Source organism: Entelurus aequoreus, linkage group LG05 (assembly GCF_033978785.1).
Source record: "Entelurus aequoreus isolate RoL-2023_Sb linkage group LG05, RoL_Eaeq_v1.1, whole genome shotgun sequence".
NCBI classification, from domain to species: domain Eukaryota; kingdom Metazoa; phylum Chordata; class Actinopteri; order Syngnathiformes; family Syngnathidae; genus Entelurus; species Entelurus aequoreus.
Window position 1 is genome coordinate 52,339,516 of NC_084735.1, and position 21,298 is coordinate 52,360,813.

Sequence of the window (21,298 nt, forward strand, 5' to 3'; positions counted from 1 at the left end):
GAAAGAATAAGATCGCGGATACAAGCGGCCGAAATGAGTTTCCTCAGAAGGGTGGCTGGCATCTCCCTTAGAGATAGGGTGAGAAGTGCAGTCACCCGAGAGAGACTCGGAGTAGAGCCGCTGCTCCTTCGCTTGGAAAGGAGCCAGCTTAGGTGGTTCGGGCATCTCGTGCGGATGCCTCACGAGCGTCTCCCTAGAGAGGTCCTCGTTGCACGTCCCACTGGGAGGAGGCCCCGCGGCAGACCAAGGACCAGATGGGGGGATTACATCTCCTCTCTGGCCTGGGAACGCTTCGGGATTCCCCAGGAGGAAGTCGCAAATGTTGCTCTGGAGAGGGAAGTCTGGGGGTCTTTGCTGGAGCTGCTGTCCCCGCGACCCGATTCCGGATAAGCGGTTGAAGATGGATGGATAATTGGTATTGTTTATTATCAATAGCGCTATTTCTATTGGTATTTGTATTGCTCCATTTGTAGTGTAATAATGCTCATTGTCATTTCTGTATTATTTATTTCGCTAACTGCTTCTTTATCACTTTTACCATCATATTTGTACGTATCGTATTTGCTGATGTTGCTCTATTGTTGTTGTTGTTGTTGTTGTTGTGTTTGCTGTTGTTGTTTTTGTCTCTCTGCCTTATCCCACTCTTGTCCCCACAATTTCCCCCTCTGTCTTCCTTTTTTTCTCTTTCTATCCCCTCCTGCTCCGGCCCAGCTGCACCAAATGATAATATAAATTCATTTAATAAAGTCAAATACAAATAAGGCAACAAGAGAAGTATCCTACACTTCTCTTTTGTAAAGTAAATCTGAACAGCCGGTATGGGCATCTACATCAACTATATGATTTGCCTGAGAAGCTGGACAGGACAAAAAAAATAATAATAATAATAATTTAATGGCATCAACACATAGCAAAAAAGTCGACAGAGGGGCATTGCTACCGCTGTGTTACATGGCCTTTCCTTTTAACAACACTCAATAAACGTTTGGGAACCAAGGAGACCAATTTTTGAAGCTTTTCAGGTGGAATTCTTTCCCATTCTTGCTTGATGTACAGCTTAAGTTGTTCAACAGTTCAGGGTCTCCGTTGTGGTATTTTACGCGTCATAATGCGCCACACATTTTAAATGGGAGACAGGTCTGGACTACAGGCAGGCCAGTCTAGTACCTGCACTCTTTTACTACGAAGCCACGCTGTTGTAACACGTGGCTTGGCATTGTTTTGCTGAAATAAGCAGGGGCGTCCATGACAACGTTGCTTGGAGGGCAACATATGTTGCTCCAAAACCTGTATGTACCTTTCAGCATTAACGGTGCCTTCACAGATGTGTATGTTACCCATGTCTTGGGCACTAATACACCCCCATACCATCACAGATGCTGGCTTTTCAACTTTGCGCCTATAACAATCCGGATGGTTATTTTCCTCTTTGGTCCAGAGAACACAATGTCTACAGTTTCCAAAAACAGTTTGAAATGTGACTCGTCAGACCACAGAACACTTTTCCACTTTGCATACACATATACACACATATGTATATACATATACACACATATGTATATACATATACACACATATGTATAAACATATACACACATATGTATACACATATGCACACATGTATATATACATAGACACACATGTATATACATACTGTATGTATATATATGTATATACATATGTATGAATGACATCTTGCAGGACTTGGTCTTCACAGATGTTAGATGTCCTGCATGCGGTGGCTGTCCGTTTGGCAAAAGCATATGTTTAACTTAACTGTGCTACTTTTGTTGACAACATTGAATCAGTAAACTTTGCTAGCGTCGTGTTCTCTTCTGCTTTTTGTCGCTGTAGCTAGCATGTAGCTATTGGCGCAGCAGCACCAGCTGACTGATGCTTGCTTTCAACTCAGAGTCTCCAAGACACCAAAAAGTCTCCAATATCACCGGGAAAAGTAATTTGATTTGTCGCTAGTAGCTGTTTACAAAAGAAGTCACCAAGAGGATTGACAACACTGTCGGCGCCATCCTCGAGTGCATGTTTTGCTTTAAGATGGTATTTTAAACTTGATGTGCGCCGATGATAAAACATTTGTCGCTGCAATACCAACAAGTTACCTTAGTTTTATCCAAAGTTCTATTTTGAAGCAAAATGGGCCGCCACACAGACCGTGTAACTAATGTGTGTGTCTTTTAGGTGAAGCCTTAACCGGTGATTAATCTTTGTTCATATTTGATAACGCAATCATTTATTTTTATGAATCACATGCGTTAACGCGTTATGGTTGACAGCCCTAATATACATATGTCTGTGTGTATATGAAATCTGGGCTAATACTTTACAGATACTGTTATATTATTGTTCATGTTTTTAGTCGCATTGTGTTTTAAATTACAAACTCAAAAGTTATTCAGCTGCTCACGCAGAAGCTAGCTTACAGTTAATGCTGTAGCATGCTGTTGCAAGGCGATGTATTACTACGTTAGTTAAAAAGTTCCTCAGTGTTTGCTCGTACAATAATAATGTCGCTACAGCTTGATTAGTATACAGGTTAAAAAACGTAAATCAAGTATTTTTGGTGGTTTTTGGATTTTGATTTTTAAGTGATTTAGAGGCAGAATGGATTGCGCCCATTCGCTGCATTACCAGCAACCTCGAATGAACCGATTATTTCAAATATCCACCCATCCATCCATTTTCTACTGCTTGTCCCTCTCGGGTTCGTGGTGGTGCTGGAGTCTATCCCAGCTGCAATCGGGCAAAGGGATGCCAAAATTTAAAAAACGTGTGTTTTGGTCTCTCATAAAGATTGTAAACGATAGGAACATTTTGCTGTTCCCCTTTAAATAAAACAAATTGCAGACGTGTGATGGGGCGCTCACCTGTGAAGCCATCTCTTGTAGTACAATGGAAGGACAGCCTCTGGGCCTTCCTGTTGAAAGCAGTCTATGAGGGCCTCCAGACAGCTAACAGTCAAAGCAATAAGCTGCGCACTGCTCAGTGGCCGCAAGTTACAATTATGCTGAATGTTGTACTGATGGATCAGGTCGTTGATGCACACTGTTGGCTCACTGTTGCTCACGTTGAAACCACAGCCTAGGACACAAAACGTTAAATTAAACCCCCTTCGAACAAGCATGTGTCTGAAACAGTTCTGCAACTGAGCTCAGCAATTTGCTTCTCTGTCTGTGTCTACATGTGGCGAGGCATTGTATTAAATCATTTTCACCTAGTGACATGTTCTCGTCTGGACATGACCCATGAATTGATTAACGTGGACCCCGACTTAAACAAGTTGAAAAACGTATTCGGGTGTCACCATTTAGTGGTCAATTGTACGGAATATGTACTGTACTGTGCAATCTACTAATAAAAGTTTCAATCAATCAAAAAAAAACTCTGTTGATACGACACCGTGTAATGTGGAGGCATTTCTTTTTCTCAACCCGGCAACGAAATGAAACAAGCAATCTTATGTGGACAGGGCCTTAGTAAATAGCATTACAGTGCTTGGTGAAAAACAACTATTGCCGATTTGCCGAAAAAATATAATTGACACCTGTTTTGTGCAATTATGTTTGCTACCGTTGTTTGTGTTGTATTGATGTTAAATCTTTACGCAAATAAGATACAGATTTCGAGTTGGTTTTATTGGATGATAGAGTGGTGGTAAAATATTGTGTTTGTTTTAATTTAGCCTTTCATCCACAATCCCTACATGAGACAAGAAGCCACCTCTTTCTCATTTTTGGGCAGTCTAAATTGTAAAAAACAGCTAGTACTAGATGGCTAACAATGTAGCTAATGTGAGTCATATATTGCGCCCATAAAGCCCTCTAAAATAACATCCAAAAACTGCCAACAATACTTCATTTACATGTCGTGACCTTCATATCAACCTAGTAGTAGCGGCATTGATATTACAGGCCCTAATGCCAAGGACCTATTTTTAGCAGCGCCTTGATCACATAGGTAACATAGTTACTGCAGCTATTTACCCACTTAACTGCTGCTGCATCACCTCTGAGTTGGCAAAAGTTTGTGCGAGATAATTAACTATGCCTCACATCTGTGGAATAGAAGGTTGGCTATGAACCCTCACATCTGTGTAATAGAAGGTTGGCTATAAACCGAATCGTTGGTCAACTTTGACATTCAACTTGGACCTGGAGACATTGCTAGAAAGACGCGACAAAATGCTCATTTTTTCCCCAGCATTTTTTACCTGAGGAGTGATGAAATCATTATCTAATCGGGAAACAAAAATCTTGTGCTGGAAGATATAAACATCTCATCAGTCGGCATCCCTTGTACAGTAACTGATTGTTTTATTATGTTCGTAATTAAGATTTGCATAAGTCCCGCGTGTGACCCCAGAAACAAGGATTTACCAGTATCATGCTTCAAACCTCACTTCAAAAAGCGGTGCACTACAAAATGTGGTCATTGTAGCCTTTAATACTGACTTCCTCATTTTCATTAAAGAAAAAAAATCGCTTAGATTGTTTAAATAATTCAATTGTTTTGTATGTTAACGCAATTTATTATTTATTGAGATTTTGATTAATTTTTTTAGTATCAAATGGTTCAAGATGGTCCAAAAATGTTAATTGATTTTTATTTTTTTATTTTCAGGCAAATTGATGCAATTTAAATCTTTTCTGTTACAGACTAAAAAACAATGTTGATAAAGTATTTTTTGTTTTAAGTTGACCTATATTTCTGTTTTTGTTTTATCTAACGTTAATAAGGATACAATGTTATGCAGAGGTGTACTTGTAACAATTTTATGGACAAATGATACTACAAACAGATACATAGAGCAGATATTAAATTGTAAACAAGAACATTTAGCGACTAAACTGACATGTCATGTAATTCAGATCAATAAGACTATTTGTTCAATAGAAGAATAATGTATAGACCTGTTCTATAAAAAGGTATCATTAAATGACATTGTTGTGATCTAGTGCTATCTAGGAAATACAAGCAAAACAAAAAAGTAATGATGACATACCACTCACCATATGTCATCAACCTGATTTGAATAAATTACCCTGAACTTCAGCGTGTGGATGAAATGCAAACACTCAAGGCCACAGGAACCTTTTAGTTCCAGGAACTATTATTTACCAGGATATTTTAGTGAGAAAGAGGCTTATATTAGATACATTGCTGCTACATGTTTGGTACCAACAGGATGTCACTGTTTTATAATAATTGTTGTGGCCTTAAAATGCTTGATATTAGCTTTGGTAAAAACTTGCTAAATTTTGCATCTTTTTTCAGTTTGTTATTCCACAAATGGGTTATCAATGTTTGAAATGTTCTTTGTAACTGGGTCATATTGTAAATAATTATAATATATTAATAAAGTAAATAATTTAGGAGCCTTTGAAGGACATTTTTGTTGAGGGTTGTGTTTCCATTTGACCACAAAGGGGCACTCCTATCTCAGTGAGTTATGTGATAGTGAGTCTGTTCTCAGCTTCAGTCAGATCATATGTTAAAGGCCTACTGAAATGAATTTTTTTTATTTAAACGGGGATAGCAGATCTATTCTATGTGTCATACTTGATCATTTCGCGATATTGCCATATTTTTGCTGAAAGGATTTAGTATAGAACAACGACGATAAAGATTGCAACTTTTGGTATCTGATAAAAAAAAGGCTTGCCCCTACCGGAAGTAGCGTGACGTAGTCAGTTGAACATATACGCAAAGTTCCCTATTGTTTACAATGATGGCCGCATGAAGTGAGAGAGATTCGGACCGAGAAAGCGACAATTTCCCCATTAATTTGAGCGAGGATGAAAGATTTGTGGATGAGTAAAGTGCAAGTGAAGGACTAGTGGGGAGTTGAAGCTATTCAGATAGGGAAGATGCTGTGAGAGCCGGGGGTGACCTGATATTCAGCTGGGAATGACTACAACAGTAAATAAACACAAGACATATATATACTCTATTAGCCACAACACAACCAGGCTTATATTTAATATGCCACAAATTAATCCTGCATAAAAACACCTGCGTGTTTGTTACGCTAGCTCCTAGCTCCTCTGCTAGCTCCTAGCTCCATAGAACACGCCAATACAATTCAAACACCTGATCAACACACACAATCACTCAGCCCAAAAGACCGTTCACCTAACCCAAGGTTCATAAAGCTTATATATTTTTAAAAAGTTACGTACGTGACGCGCACATACGGTCAAGCTATCAAATGTTTAGCAGCCAAGGCTGCATACTCACGGTACCTGATATTCAGCTGGGAATGACTACAACAGTAAATAAACACAAGACATATATATACTCTATTAGCCACAACACAACCAGGCTTATATTTAATATGCCACAAATTAATCCTGCATAAAAACACCTGCGTGTTTGTTATGCTAGCTCCTATGCTAGCTCCTAGCTCCATAGAACACGCCAATACAATTCAAACACCTGATCAACACACACAATCACTCAGCCCAAAAGACCGTTCACCTAACCCAAGGTTCATAAAGCTTATATATTTTAAAAAAGTTACGTACATACGCAAAAAAAAGTTGCGCACATACGGTCAAGCGATCAAATGTTTAGAAGCCAAAGCTGCATACTCACAGTAGCACGTCTGCGTCTTTGTCATCCAAATCAAAGTAATCCTGGTAAGAGTCTGTGTTGTCCCAGTTCTCTACAGGCGTCTGTGTATCGAAGTCAAAAGTCCTCCTGGTTAGAGTCTCTGTTATCCGAGCTCTTCCATCTTGACTGCATCTTTCGGGAATGTAAACAAAGAAGCGCCGGCTGTGTAATGTTGTTGCTGACTACGTTCGAAAAATACGTCCATTTCGCACCGACAACTTTCTTCTTTGCTTGCTCAGCTTCCTTCTCCATAATGCAATGAACATGATTGCAACAGATTCACGAACACAGATGTCCAGAATACTGTGGAATTATGAAATGAAAACAGAGCTTTTTCGTATTGGCTTCAATGTGGAAGGCATACCCGTGTTCGCCGGGCTACGTCACGCGCATACGTCATCCTCAGAGGCGTTTCGAACCGGAAGTTTAGCGGCAAATTTAAAATGTCACTTTATAAGTTAACCCGGCCGTATTGGCATGTGTTATAATGTTAAGATTTCATCATTGATATATAAACTATCAGACTGCGTGGTCGGTAGTAGTGGGCTTCAGTAGGCCTTTAACTGCCTTATCATTTCTGTGTCCTTTACAGGACGGCACACAATCGTTCTTACACATGCGACTGCAGTGCTTTCACTGCTTTTGTCAGGAAAATTCTGGAATTGTTAAAAGAGGTGTTTTTTGCTTGTGAATGAGAGGACGAGAGATGTTCATCACACGTTGACCGACATCTGTCAATATGACATGCCGAAATATGCTGCGGGAAATTGCAGAGATTGTACAAAGTTAAAAATCCATGCATAATTTGTAAGGGTTGGTTGAATTTGCATGAATTACAGCAACTGCAACATGACAAAATCATGGAGAGTGTCTGTTGTGTTTACTGCAAAACCTGATTTAGAATAAAAATGCAACCAGTAGACTACAATAGCTTAAAAATATGCGGTAATGTGACACTCGGTACAAAGAAGAAGAGGTAGTTACCTATTAGTAGATGAAAAGTTGTACCCATTACAGTAGAAGTCACTAGAACTCCTCCAAGCTTGGTCAGGTTGCTGTAGTAGATGTCATTGGGCCACTTTACTTTTAGGTCAATATCCTGAGGGGGAAAAAAACCCTAAAACAAACAAACTCACAAGTGTTTTGAGATGCAAGCTGTCTCGGCTTTTTGTTACGCTTTAGGTTGCGAGCAAACAGAGTACAAGCCTCCCTGCTGCTAGTTTGCGCTGCGATGGTCAGAATGAAACCCGTAAGATCCGTCCTAAAACAACCGCTAGCATTAGACATAACTTTGTTTTCCAACCATAGAAAACTATTAGCAGATTATCCACAGCCTTCTCGTTGAAGTCGGAGAGGTCCTCCGTTGGCGCTACTAAGGCTTGTTCCTCCAACCACCACGGACGGCTCAGCTGCCTCCTTTTGTGCCTCTCTCTCTCACCATGTAGTTCAGTGCAACAGTGTCGCCAACAAAAATAATCACGAGTGATACCTCACATCTAATACACAATCTTTGTGCCTCTGACAACTCAGCGTGCTCATACTTCACAGCCTGTGTTCTATTCCATGAGATGACAAAACATTTTAGCTAGTATTCATGTAATTGGGAACACTGACAATGCTAGCAGTTGAATAAAGGACGAGTGACCATCCCAGTAAACAAATGGCAAGCCTTTATAAACAGGTTGTGGCGTACATACCGCCTGCTGCATGTTTACTCACGTCATTAACCGTCAATCACAGCAGCTGAGTGAAGGATGCTATGTTGAAAAATATTTCTGTCCTGCTCTGTATACTTTTTGTATTGGACAAATGCATCTGTCTCCAATATTGTCCACACCTGTCATCATATAATAACAGCAGTAGAGATGTCCGATAATATCGGCCTGCCGATATTATCGGCCGATATATCCGTTAAAATGTAATATCGGAAATTATCGGTATCGTTTTTTTTATTATCGGTATCGTTTTTTTTTTTGTTTTTTTTTATTAAATCAACATAAAAAACACAAGATACACTTACAATTAGTGCACCAACCCAAAAAACCTCCCTCCCCCATTTACACTCATTCACACAAAAGTGTTGTTTCTTTCTGTTATTAATATTCTGGTTCCTACATTATATATCAATATATATCAATACAGTCTGCAAGGGATACAGTCCGTAAGCACACATGATTGTGCGTGCTGCTGGTCCACTAATAGTACTAACCTTTAACAGTTAATTTTACTAATTTTCATTCATTACTAGTTTCTATGTAACTGTTTTTATATTGTTGTACTTTCTTTTTTATTCAAGAAAATGTTTTTAATTTATTTATCTTATTTTACTAATTTTTTTAAAAAGTACCTTAACTTCACCATACCTGGTTGTCCAAATTAGGCATAATAATGTGTTAATTCCACGACTGCATATATCGGTTGATATCGGTATCGGTTGATATCGGTATCGGTAATTAAAGAGTTGGACAATATCGGAATATCGGATATCGGCAAAAAGCCATTATCGGACATCCCTAAACAGCAGTGACCTCAAACGCACGCTGAGACTTCACGGAAGTGAAGTGAGTGAAATGAAGTAAAAGGAAAAAAAGCCAAAATGGCGCTAATGCGCATGCGCTGCTTCGACTTTGTTTCCAGGAAGTAAGCAGTGTTGCCTAAAATGCATTAATAAATGACAGTTTTTCAATAATTACAAATTTAAACGGTTCCTAACCGTCTGGAATTTTAACGCGGTTTATCCTTATATTGTTTACAGTTACATAATGAGATACGGTCAATAAAATATTCACAAAAAAATACTCTCAGTTCTGCCAAGGCGTTTAAAGAATGACGAGGACCACGCCAAGTAACATTAACAAGCTTAACTGTTGTCTCCACAAAGCAGTCAGCACCCAGCCTTTCACATTAATGGCCTCACAAAAAATAATGCAAAATGAATATAAATGGGGATTAAAAAAAAAAATTGAATCTTTTTTTCAGCTTTTGTTGGCAAAGATCGCGAGGAGCAGAAAGGAAGGAGGGGAGAGGACTTCCCGTATATCTTGCAGAGGTCCTCCATGCTCTGCTTAGAGTTCTTTCTTAAATCATAGTGTTTCTCACCTTCTTTATCAGAGTCCCGGCACTCGCAACTTTCTTTGGCCTGATGGTGGTTTTTTTTGCAGATGTAATAAGCAAAAAAATGCACACTGAGACTCAGTCAATAAAACGGAATCTTTGTTTTAGCACTCGATTCCACGTAATGATGAGCAGGCAAACAGACTAGTTTGTTACGCAGTCTTTGGCCGTATGATAACGAACGAACACGCAAAATTTGGCAAAAATTCAAAACCAAATCATACAAAAAGTGGGGTGTACTAAAACCGAGCTTTGACTGTAAATGTGAGTATGTCGTAACAATTCCACTCGGGCCGAGACAGCTGGTAATGCAAGGTGTAAAAATGATACCTGGTATCCGGGAAGTGTGCACACAGCCTCGACTACAGCAAGCGCCACCAGGTGCTGCAGAAAAGAAATCCTCTGTCCAAGTCTGGAGCTCAGCTTCACTTGCACACACAGTGTGAACATGGCACATCCGAGAGGGCTGAGCCAGGCATTTTTCCTCCGACCTGCAGTCGAAATTATGGTCAGTTATTCAAATATAATTTAGAACCACACTAATATGACATGAGTGTGTTTTCTTTTTACTCACAATAATGTGTGTGGTATTTCTACCATTATATTAGGGCGTATATTAGGGTAATGACACTTAATTGTATTTCCTGTATAGCACCAGAATGCATTTGAGGATGTCTTTCATATAGATTAAATGAATACATAATCATTTTCCTAAATACAGGTGGTCCTTGTTTCACAACAAGTGTGTTAAAAGGTTTTTGTGGTGACATACTCACTCCCATAGATTAATCAAAAAAGTAATTTTGGTGCATATACAAGACTTGCAGGAGAACACTGGAAGGATACGGTATGTTTTTTTACACCATTGCTTATTGGAAAACTTATTGCATTTCATTACGTCTCTCAGGATTAAAGGGGTCATATTATGATATTTTTTTCTAAATTTGAAAACACTTCCTTGTGGTCTACATAACATGTAATGGTGGTTATTTGGTCAAATTTTGCCTATATTATGTTTTACAGACCATCTTCAAACCGCTTTCTGACCGTCTCTTCAGAATGCACCTTTTTGTGGGTTGTTTTATGTACGTGCCTCCACTTCGACAGCGTCTTCTCCCCTTCAGTCATGTTGTAGTTTTTAGCGCTTCCATATGGAGTCTACTTACAGTCTTGTATGAAGGAAGGCAAGATTTTTGTATAAATATATCCACTATGACAAGATGTCTTGCGGTGTCTACAACTAGAGAAGCTTCGGTTCTCGCAGAAAGGATCTGTGTCATCTTTCCACAAAACTTGGGGCCCCCTCTTAGACCTTATTAGGGACTAGCTTGACATCACCCCAAGCGATTCGAGTAACACAATTTAGACAGAACTGACCGCTGAAGCCCCCATCCCCCTCCCCCTGAATCCCATTCCTTGTGTTTATTTACTTTTACATTATATTTTATTGTGTATCTTATGTATTATTTATTTGACCTTATCTATTCATTTATTTATCTTTATTATATTTCATTAGATTTAATCTATGTTTGCATATATTCATGTGTGTCTATATCTGTTATGGGCACTAGGAGACAATTACCTTGGGAATTGAGTGGGTGGGTATTGTAAGGGTTGGGTTTATTATGTTACATATTGTAAAATGTGCAGATACCTCCACTTGCTGTTGCCATGATTCATATTGTCTTATGTTGGGGTTAAACACACAGTTAAAGATAGAAATTGATGGGGTGGCTATTGAGCAAGTGCACAAAATCAAATTCCTTGGTGTAACAATTGACGACAAGCTCAGCTGGAAAGCACATATTACACATGTAAAATACAAAGTAGCAAGAAGTATAGCAGTCATGAACAAAGCAAAGCAGGTTCTGGATCATAAGTCACTCCACACTCTCTACTGTTCTTTAGTCTTGCCATACTTAAACTACTGTACTGAAGTCTGGGGTAACAATTACAAAAGTTTGTTACAGTCACTAATCATCTTACAAAAAAGAGCAGTAAGGACCATTCACAAGGTCGGCTATCTGGAACACACCAATGCACTATTTCTACAGTCTAAATCAGGGGTGGGCAATTAATTTTTACCGGGGGCCGCATGAGCAACCTGAGCACTGCTGGGGGGCCACACTGACAATATTTCAATTAAATTTTGCTCAAATTATTTTTGATATACCGTAAGATAGATAATAATAATAATAATAATAATATTTTCATTTAACCTAACTTATCTTTATACAAAAGCAGATGGCTTTTGATGGTTTTATTTTTAACACTTTCTTACACAACACTTCCTGATGTATATTACAATACAAAAATTTCAATTTCTGTCACTTTATCCTGCATCCTCTTTGTTGTAAAACCTTTATTTAACCAGATAAGAAAACATTGTGAACGTAGCACGCCTGTAAGGTGATTGGCGAAGAAGGAGGAAGCGTTGCTGTTGCGGAAATGAGGAGTGAGGATTGGTTTTCCTTTTGGAAAGAACGAGATAAGTTGAGCTGTGTTAGTATAGCATGCTCAATAAAAGTTTAAAAAGTGCATCAGACTTGGTGTGCACTTCTTCTGGACGCTACAATTGATGTCACAAGTGGGATGAAATGCCTCCCAGTTCGCCTTGCCATCAAACCTGGGAGTCTTCATTGAGGGCGGAATTCCCCCCGTGGCAAGCAGCGTGGCTGCACCTGTAAACTCTCTCTCTCTCTCTCTCTCTCTCTCTCTCTCTCTCTTTGCGGCGAGCTCCTCACGTGGCACGTACCTCCCGATGACGTAGCACACAAACAGTGCAGTATGCGCAAAGTTTTACTTCTGCCACCAATTGTAGCGTCCAGAAGAAGTGCACATCAAGTCTAACGCTCTTTTTAAACTTTTATTGAGCAAGCTATACTAACACAGCTCAACATATCTCGTTCCTTCCACACGCACGTCTCCTCACTCCTCATTTACGCAACTCAAGAAGACAACATCTACTTCAGCAGGTCGTTACACTATATTCTTTAAACACAGCAACATGTGTACCACAAATAAGCACACAGCTTTACCTTTACTTGTCTTGTTGAAAACACGCCATTCGTCATCAACTTTTCTCTTTTTAGTCGCTGTGCGCCTTCCCTCACAGGACATACGCACAATAACACTTTTCAAAATAAAAGCAGCACAGTTGTATTGCACGCACGACAAAGATGTTTTTTTAAATTTATTTTGTAATTTGAGATTGCCGCTGCGCGCACGAGCATACGTCCACACGGAAGTAATACAAATAACGCTTTTCAAAACAAAAGCAGCACCGTTGTATTGCACACTCGAAATAGATGCTTTTTAAAATTTATTTTGTAATTTATAATTGGCCTCACGCGGGCCGGACAGGGACGTACAAAGGGCCGGATGCGGCCCGCGGGCCGCACAATGCCCAGGTCTGGTCTAAATTATTAAAATTCACCGACATTGTCTCATATCAAACAGCAATAACTATGTACAGGGCTAGGAACCATTTGTTACCACTGAACATTCAAAACATGTTTAGTGAACGTGAGGGGGGGCATAGTTTGAGGAGAGAACTCAATTTTAAAATTCAGATGAGAAATTCCACCATGAAAAGTTTTCGCATTTCCATCACAGGTGTCAAGTTGTGGAACAATCTGAGCGAAGTACATAAGCAAAGTCCAAGCATCAATGTTTTTAAAAGAATGTACAAAAATATATTGTTCACAGGATATAGTGAACTGCACTAAGAGTCAGTAGGTTTGTATGTGTATGTATATGTATACTATGTATACACGCTGTTGTGTCATATTCATAGTTACTTGTTAAATGTGTGTTGTAGATATATATATATATATATATATATATATATATATATATATATATATATATATATATATATATATATATATATGTACATACTTATATATGTATATGTATTTACATGACATAACATTTTTATATACTATTATTATTATTATTATTAAACATACAGTAAGTAATAAGAGGGGTGGGAGTACATAAGCTTTTACTTCTTCTCACTCCTTTTCGGATATGTTTACATTAATGTTTATTTTCATTTCTTGTTTCTTTTGCTTTTTATTATTACTATTATTATTATTATTGTTTTTGTTATTCATTCTTGAATGGCTTTTTTGTTGTTTTTTTCAAAATGTGTTCTTTTTGTTTTGTCTACATATTCGAAATAAACATGAATGAAATGAAAATGAAATGAAATGTTGGGGTTGACAAGTTTATATGTACAACAAGCCAACAAACTTTGCAGACCTGCACCGAACCTGAGCTTTTTTTAAGAGTGTATGTAGGAGCTTCATGTGAAATCTGAAAAAATCCCAATACAAAAATAACTATGGGTGTCCCGATACAACCTTTTCACTTTCGATACAGATACTGGAGCATCGAGTATTGGCCAAAACCGATATTGATCCGATAGGATATCAACAAGAATCATACATACTTTCATTATTTTGGAGTGTGGAATGTTGGAAAAGGTTTGATTAAGTGAAATTAGTCAGCAGAGAACAATGGTGGATATGAAAACCATTAACCTATGTATTATTAACCGTCTGGAATAGACCTATTCTCTTTGGAGTGGTAACGTTTTTTTGGCCACACTTAGAGGCCACAATGATTCATCAGGGTAAGCTCAAGTCGCAGTAAGTTAATTGATGCAAACACGTTGGTAATTGCATACTTTCTAATACGCCTGTGCCTTGGAGACTTTATAGGTGTAAATGATATGCAACTATAATGTTTTGATACTTGTTTATATGTCCAGTTTAAGACTGCAATTTTGTTCAATAAAAGGACACTTATTTATGTCTAGGTAGTGTATTATCATGCGCTTAGCTGTGTGTAGCTGCTAGCATGTTGACCTTTTGTAAAAGGCTTGACTAAAATACAAGAAAATAACAACTTTTTGTGCTTATTTGAGGACATTTAGCATAAGTAAACCGCCTGCAGGACTACTCGTATCAGAGAACTTAGATGAAAATATATACATATATTTTTTTGCTGATGTCTGACCAATAGCCAAAATCAGATTGGGACACCCCTACATTTAACCAACAAATTCAACATAGCTAACAGCATTCTGCTTTTGAATATCTATGTAAAGTCACAACAGCTACCTAATTGTCTTTACTTTGCACACATGTTTTTCAGTCCCGTGAGAATCTTTTTTTTTTTAAAGGCCTACTGAAATGAAATGTTTTTATTTAAACGGGGATAGCAGATCCATTCTATGTGTCATACTTGATCATTTCGCGATATTGCCATATTTTTGCTGAAAGGATTTAGTATAGAACAACGACGATAAAGTTCGCAACTTTTGGTCTCTGATTAAAAAAAAGCCTTGCCCCTACCGGAAGTAGCGTGACGACACCGGAGGAAGGGCTGCTCACATTTTCCTATTGTTTACATTAACAATTTGAGCGAGGATGAAAGATTCGTGGATGAGGAACGTGAAAGTGAAGGACTAGCGTGCAGTGCAAAATGTATCGTTTTTCGCTCTGACCGTAACTTAGGTACAAGGGCTCATTGGATTCCACACTCTCTCCTTTTTCTATTGTGGATCACGGATTTGTATTTTAAACCACCTCGGATACTATATCCTCTTGAAAATGAGAGTCGAGAACGCGAAATGGACATTCACAGTGACTTTTATCTCCACGACAATACATCGGTGAAGCACTTTAGCTACGGAGCTAACGTGATAGCATCGGGCTTTACTGCATATAGAAACAAAACAAATAAGTCCCTGACTGGAAGGATAGACAGAAGATCAACAATACAACCAAACTCTGGACATGTAACTACACGGTTAATGCTTTCCAGCTTGGCGAAGCTTAGCAATGCTGTTGCTAACGACGCCATTGAAGCTAACTTAGCTACGGAACCTCGACAGAGCTATGCTAAAAACATTAGCTCTGCACCTACGCCAGCTCTCATCTGCTCATCACGACCCGTGCTCACCTGCGTTCCAGCGATCGACGGTACGACGAAGGACTTCACCCGATCACTGATGCGGTTGGCGGCCCGGAGACGGAGGAAGTCAATGTGAGGTCGTTCGGCTAGCGCGTCTGCTATCCTTAAAGTCCTCCTGGTTGTGTTGCTGTAGTCCGCCGCTAATACACCGATCCCACCTAAAACGTTCTTCTTTGCAGTCTCCATTGTTCATTAAACAAATTGCAAAAGATTCACCAACACAGATATCCAGAATACTGTGGAATTTTGAGATGAAAACAGAGCTTTTTGTATTGGATTCAATGGGCTCCGAATACTTCCGCTTCAACCGTTGACGTCACGCGCAAACGTCATCATATCGAAACGTTTTCAGCCGGAAGTTTGCCGGGAAATTTAAAATTGCACTTTATAAGTTAACCCGGCCGTATTGGCATGCGTTGCAATGTTAAGATTTCATCATTGATATATAAACTATCAGACTGCGTGGTCAGTAGTAGTGGGTTTCAGTAGGCCTTCAAATCCAGACCAGAGTGTAAACAAGTGTGTGCTAATTTAAAAATAATCCAATGAAATAGAAAATGTTAGCAAAAAAGGTAGGAATGTGAACATTTCGTGTGCATTAATAATTAAAATAATAATATAATTGTTATTAATACAATACAATAATACTACTACTCTCTGTGTTGTGACGTGTATGCAGACCACCAACCTTTTCCTTTACTTTGTTGCCCTGCTATCACAATTAAACCAGCGTCATCTGGTAAATGGTGGTTAAACCTTAAAAGGAGACAAACATTTACATTTAACAATTTCATTGTAAGAAATTGAATAGAGCTTTACACCGATACTTGCATTTGCATGACAGTTCATATTACATTGACTGCACTACAACTCGACTATTTAAGAAGATTCACCTCTCATTGAAGCAGGCTTCATCAGTTCATGCTCGATAGCTCCAGTCTAGGGTCTGGTGCAGTCTTGGTATATTATTTATAAAATAAAGTAATCACCTGTACTTACAAAATGCATATGCTTTTACATAAAAATCCATGTAGGTATTTACACAAAGTGCTTATATATACTATTTATCAATACTTCTGAAAGTTTTCCCACTCTGCGGTTGGGGTCCTGTTTCCTTTATGCATTCGCTTGCAGTATTCATCCATCCATCTATCCATCAATCTATACATTCATCTACTATTTATTATTATATACTAAAGCCTCAATTCTGAGGTTTTAGCACGCACGCACTTGTTTGTGATCAAAGAATGTATTACCCTTCTACCAGGTCCATGGTCGAAGTAACTACATCGGCATACAGCATTGTATGTCCCAGTCGACTCGTTTTCAGGTTACTGCAATAGGTTTCCGAACAGAAGGGCTCCCACGTCTGTGTCTCAGGGAAGCTGGTGATCAGGGAAAGAGAACCATCGTGCTGAAAAGCACAATTCTGTAGATCAGAACTGGCTGTGATCCTGAGAGACGCCTTTGACATTGGGATGAGGCCATTTTCATCGGTATATGACTTTAGCCACTGCAGAAACTTATCTTTGGCCTCCTGTGTGGAAGAGAGATAACATGTTTAGAATACAAGCACTTTATTTTTTATTTTTGATAACTGTACACATTTATATACTTTACTAGCGGGGCAATGATGCATGTAATCACATTTTTCGGCATTAAACCTTCGGTTCGCTATAGAGGGGTACCGATTTCCCACACAGTACACATTAGGTAAAGGACAGGACGTGTTGGTGTTACACTACAATACTTGGTAGAGATGGGTATTGTTTGCGTATTATCCGATACCGGTGTCAAATCACCACTTTTGAAACGGTTCCAGCGCTTACACAGAACCGGAACTCGTACTAACAAAAGAAAAACATACACATTTCGTCAAAAAAACCTTTCCTCTTTGTTTTTTACAGAACCTTGGGACATGCAAGATTAACATAAGAGTAATTTAACTACTTAAATAATAACCATACAAAAAAAACGATACGATCCACATAAAATCAAAGCAAAACCAGGAGTAGTTGCTGGGTTGCAACCACATGACTTAAAGCGGAACTGCACTTTTTTTTTTTTTTTTGCCTAACATTCACAATCCCTATTCAAGACCAGAACACCTTTGTCTTTTTTTTATGCAATCTCATTTGTAATACATGGCAAGTACGAGGTGGCTTTTTTTCCCTCTCTGGCACTCATCGAGGGTGGACGCTCCCCTTTCCTCTCCCTTATTTCTCCTGCTTGCTTATTTGTCTGGTCTTAACTTTCTTGTTGCCTCTTTTTGCACTGCTCTCCAAATCTAAACATTGGAACTATTTAACTGACCTCAACGAAATTGACAAGATCTTGGGTTTGGGGGAACCTGCTTGTCGTGACGAAGCGGTTGTTGCTGGACACACGACGGACTTTTGGGAGAAGGAGTGCCGCGTGCTTGGCGACCCTTTTCTGTCGAGGACGTGAAGATATCCACCTATTCGGAATTATGACAACAGGACATCTAATGATTGGAGTAAGCGTTGCTCTGGTTTGTCGACAAATTGGAAGTTGCTGGCAGTCTTCAAAGTACCCCAAAGCTGCCACAAATGATTGGGAATGCGGGAAGAACTGTGGACACTCTTGTGATTTTGGATCACATCGGACTGTCTGCCCCGCAGTTTTTGAGGACCAGCCATAGACAATTTAGACTGAAAAGCAAATTTTATTTTCTTTCGCATACAAAACATTCTAACTTGGATTGTTTCCCTGGCGTCGAGACTCTCCCGAAGGACAGTGCATTGTAAATAATGTAAATAATTCAATGTGATTATCTTGTGTGATGACTGTATTATGATGATAGTATATATGATAGTATATATCTGTATCATGAATCAATTTAAGTGGACCCCGACTTAAACAAGTTGAAAAACTTATTCGGGTGTTACCATTTAGTGGTCAATTGTACGGAATATGTACTTCACTGTGCAACCTACTAATAAAAGTCTCAATCAATCAATCAATCACCGAAGACACAACAAACTCCCTTCTTGTCTCTCATGGCCACACACCTGTTGTTGACTTTGGACTAGCAACTGCACAAACATCAAGGCTGCGGAACAGAGACACACTGTAGGCTTACACACACACATGCAACCACAAAAATATACGCCACACATACACACCCCACCCCACCCCCCCAACCCAACGCCCTCGACGCAAATCCCATAGGGGTGATGAATGGATGGTCAGAGCCTGAGAGCTGCTGCCTACCATCATGGCCTCGCACTCCCTTCCCTCTGTTGCTAGATATCTTGAGATGTACGTTGTAATATGTATATGTGCTTTGCTATGGAGGTTTTTTCCCACTCCAGACTGGGCCCCTTAGGAGCCCAGTCTAGATTGTATTTTTTTACTCATCCTTCCCCAGCGTTTGACCTTTTTCCCATCTTTTACGGGGCGCCTTGTGGCGACCCATCAGCGTTCCTGTTCTGTAACCCTGTACACTGTTTGTTTTGTCTAATCTTGAATGGGTTTGTGCTGAAAACAAAATGTAATTGTACTTGTGCAATGGCAATACAGACCTATCTATCTAACAATGAAGCTAAATGGAGTCATCCATTGCGCCCACAAAGCCCTCTAAAAACATCCAATAACTGCCAACAATACTCCATTTAGATCTCGTGACCTGCAAACTACTGATCTAGTAACGATATTGTTATTATAAGCACTAAAGCAGAGGAACTACTTTTAGCCATGCCGTGATAAAAGACAGGTAACTAGCTTATGCAGCTTTTGACACACAAAGCCGATGAGCTGCTGCATCTCTGAGTTGGTAAAAGTTAATTCTAGATTATAAATCATGACTCTCACTTCTATAGTAGATTGTTGTGGCCATAAACCAAGAAGCTGGTCAACTATGACATTCAACTTAGATCCAGATATCGCGAGAAAGACACAAAAGACTAAAATGATCACGGTTATCATTATTGTGGTATTGTTGAATATGTTCATAACGTAGTTATACACACACTGAAATCTTTGACCAAGTTTTATTTTAAAAAATAACTATAAAAATTGACACTAATATACTTTCCTGGCAGAATTAACATTAAATATTGTTCTGAATTCTTAAGAGACATATTTTTATTAGTGTTTAAATGTTTTTCCCTGTTTAAAATTGTAAAAGTTTTAGAATATTGTTTTATTGATGAAGGCAAATTGAGTGTTCACTTTGCTTCACGTCTGGTTTATGTAGTTCAAGACTCATGGTATTTTGAAAACTGCCTTGCACATCATATTAGCCGCTTCAATTTCGGTTGACAAGGGTTTAAAAAAAAATCTAGAGACGTCCTGCGAGCCGGATTGAAAAGTTTAACAGAGTACTTACGTGTACTGTTTTCTTAAAAACATGAGTGCTGTCAGTAATTCTGGGCACCATGGGGAAAAAAACTGCCAGTCAGGGGCCCTTGGAATAGTCCCAACTCTACCACCCAACACGGCACTCCTGCTTAGAATTCATGTTAAGTCTCATCTTGTCTTTGTGAAACCAATATTGTTCATCGTTTCGAGAGATGAGTGTACCATCACACCCTTACTAATACAGACCTACAAAGAGTTTTGAGAGTCTTACCCAAGATGTCGCCAGAAGGTAAACTGGACTTGCTGCTGGTGTTTGGTTTTGCTGACAACTAAGGCCAAGAGAGCGCAGGATCTCTGCCAAGACCTGGTGATGTAGTGCATTGTTGATTTGTAAATTATCAAACTCTTCAGTTGCCGGAGCTTTTTCCAGGTGAACCTGCACACAAGGAATACACGTAACTCCACAGATCCAGGGTTTTAGCATCATTACACAAAGTAAACATATTTGAGGTCTTAGTCAAATGTTTATTGAGAACAATGATAGAGAAATGTGCAACATGACAAACCGTATAAATGTGATCGGCTGTAACTCGAAGCCAGTTGGAAGGTTACCGCTCGTGGGCATTAATGTTGCATTCATTTCAGGCTATTCATCTCTTAGTTTTTAACAGCTTTTTCCAAGATGCAACAAATATACAAGTATTTCATATACAGTACATTGCGGCCCACCACAATTAGATACGCTTTCACTCATAAACACAGATTGTCTGTGAATGCAGGTTGTCAATACTCTGTACATTAGATTCAATTCTGGCTTCTTCTGCCAGAAAAGATGATGGAGCAGGACGGCTCTGTATTAGAACAGATTTGGCATTACACACTTTCCAGGCGAGAACCATGGACTTGGAGATGTTGATTTTCACCCCAGTCGCTTCACATCGATCTAATGAAAGCTTAAGACCCTGGTCAGATGAAGCAATTAGGACCACATCATCTGCAAAAAGCAGAGACCTAATCCTGCATCCACTAAACTGGATCCCCTCAACACTCTGACTGCCCCTAGAAATTATGTCCAATCGGTGACAAAGAGCATCCCTGGCGGAGTCCAACACTCACTGAAAACAAGTCAGACAGTCCGATACCCCATACTCTGAGCACTCCCCACAGGACTTCCCAAGGTACACAGTCGAATGCCTTCTCCAAATCCACAAAGGACATGTAGACTGGTTGGGCAAACTCCCATGCACCC

The 21,298-nt window shown here is 39.2% G+C and overlaps 1 protein-coding gene across 1 annotated transcript in view; it reads right to left on the reverse strand.

Annotated features, from left to right (window-relative positions):
* hlcs (holocarboxylase synthetase (biotin-(proprionyl-CoA-carboxylase (ATP-hydrolysing)) ligase)) overlaps window positions 1-21,298 on the reverse strand; it is a 44,582-nt gene that overhangs the window by 3,682 nt on the left and 19,602 nt on the right. Inside the window, exons 5-10 of the mRNA XM_062048348.1 lie at window positions 20,321-20,485; window positions 16,983-17,263; window positions 16,415-16,482; window positions 10,072-10,232; window positions 7,612-7,726; window positions 2,883-3,096 (exon numbers count right to left, since the gene is read on the reverse strand). Of these exons, the coding sequence (XP_061904332.1) occupies window positions 2,883-3,096; window positions 7,612-7,726; window positions 10,072-10,232; window positions 16,415-16,482; window positions 16,983-17,263; window positions 20,321-20,485 (1,004 nt within the window). The remainder of the gene's footprint in view (window positions 1-2,882; window positions 3,097-7,611; window positions 7,727-10,071; window positions 10,233-16,414; window positions 16,483-16,982; window positions 17,264-20,320; window positions 20,486-21,298) is intronic.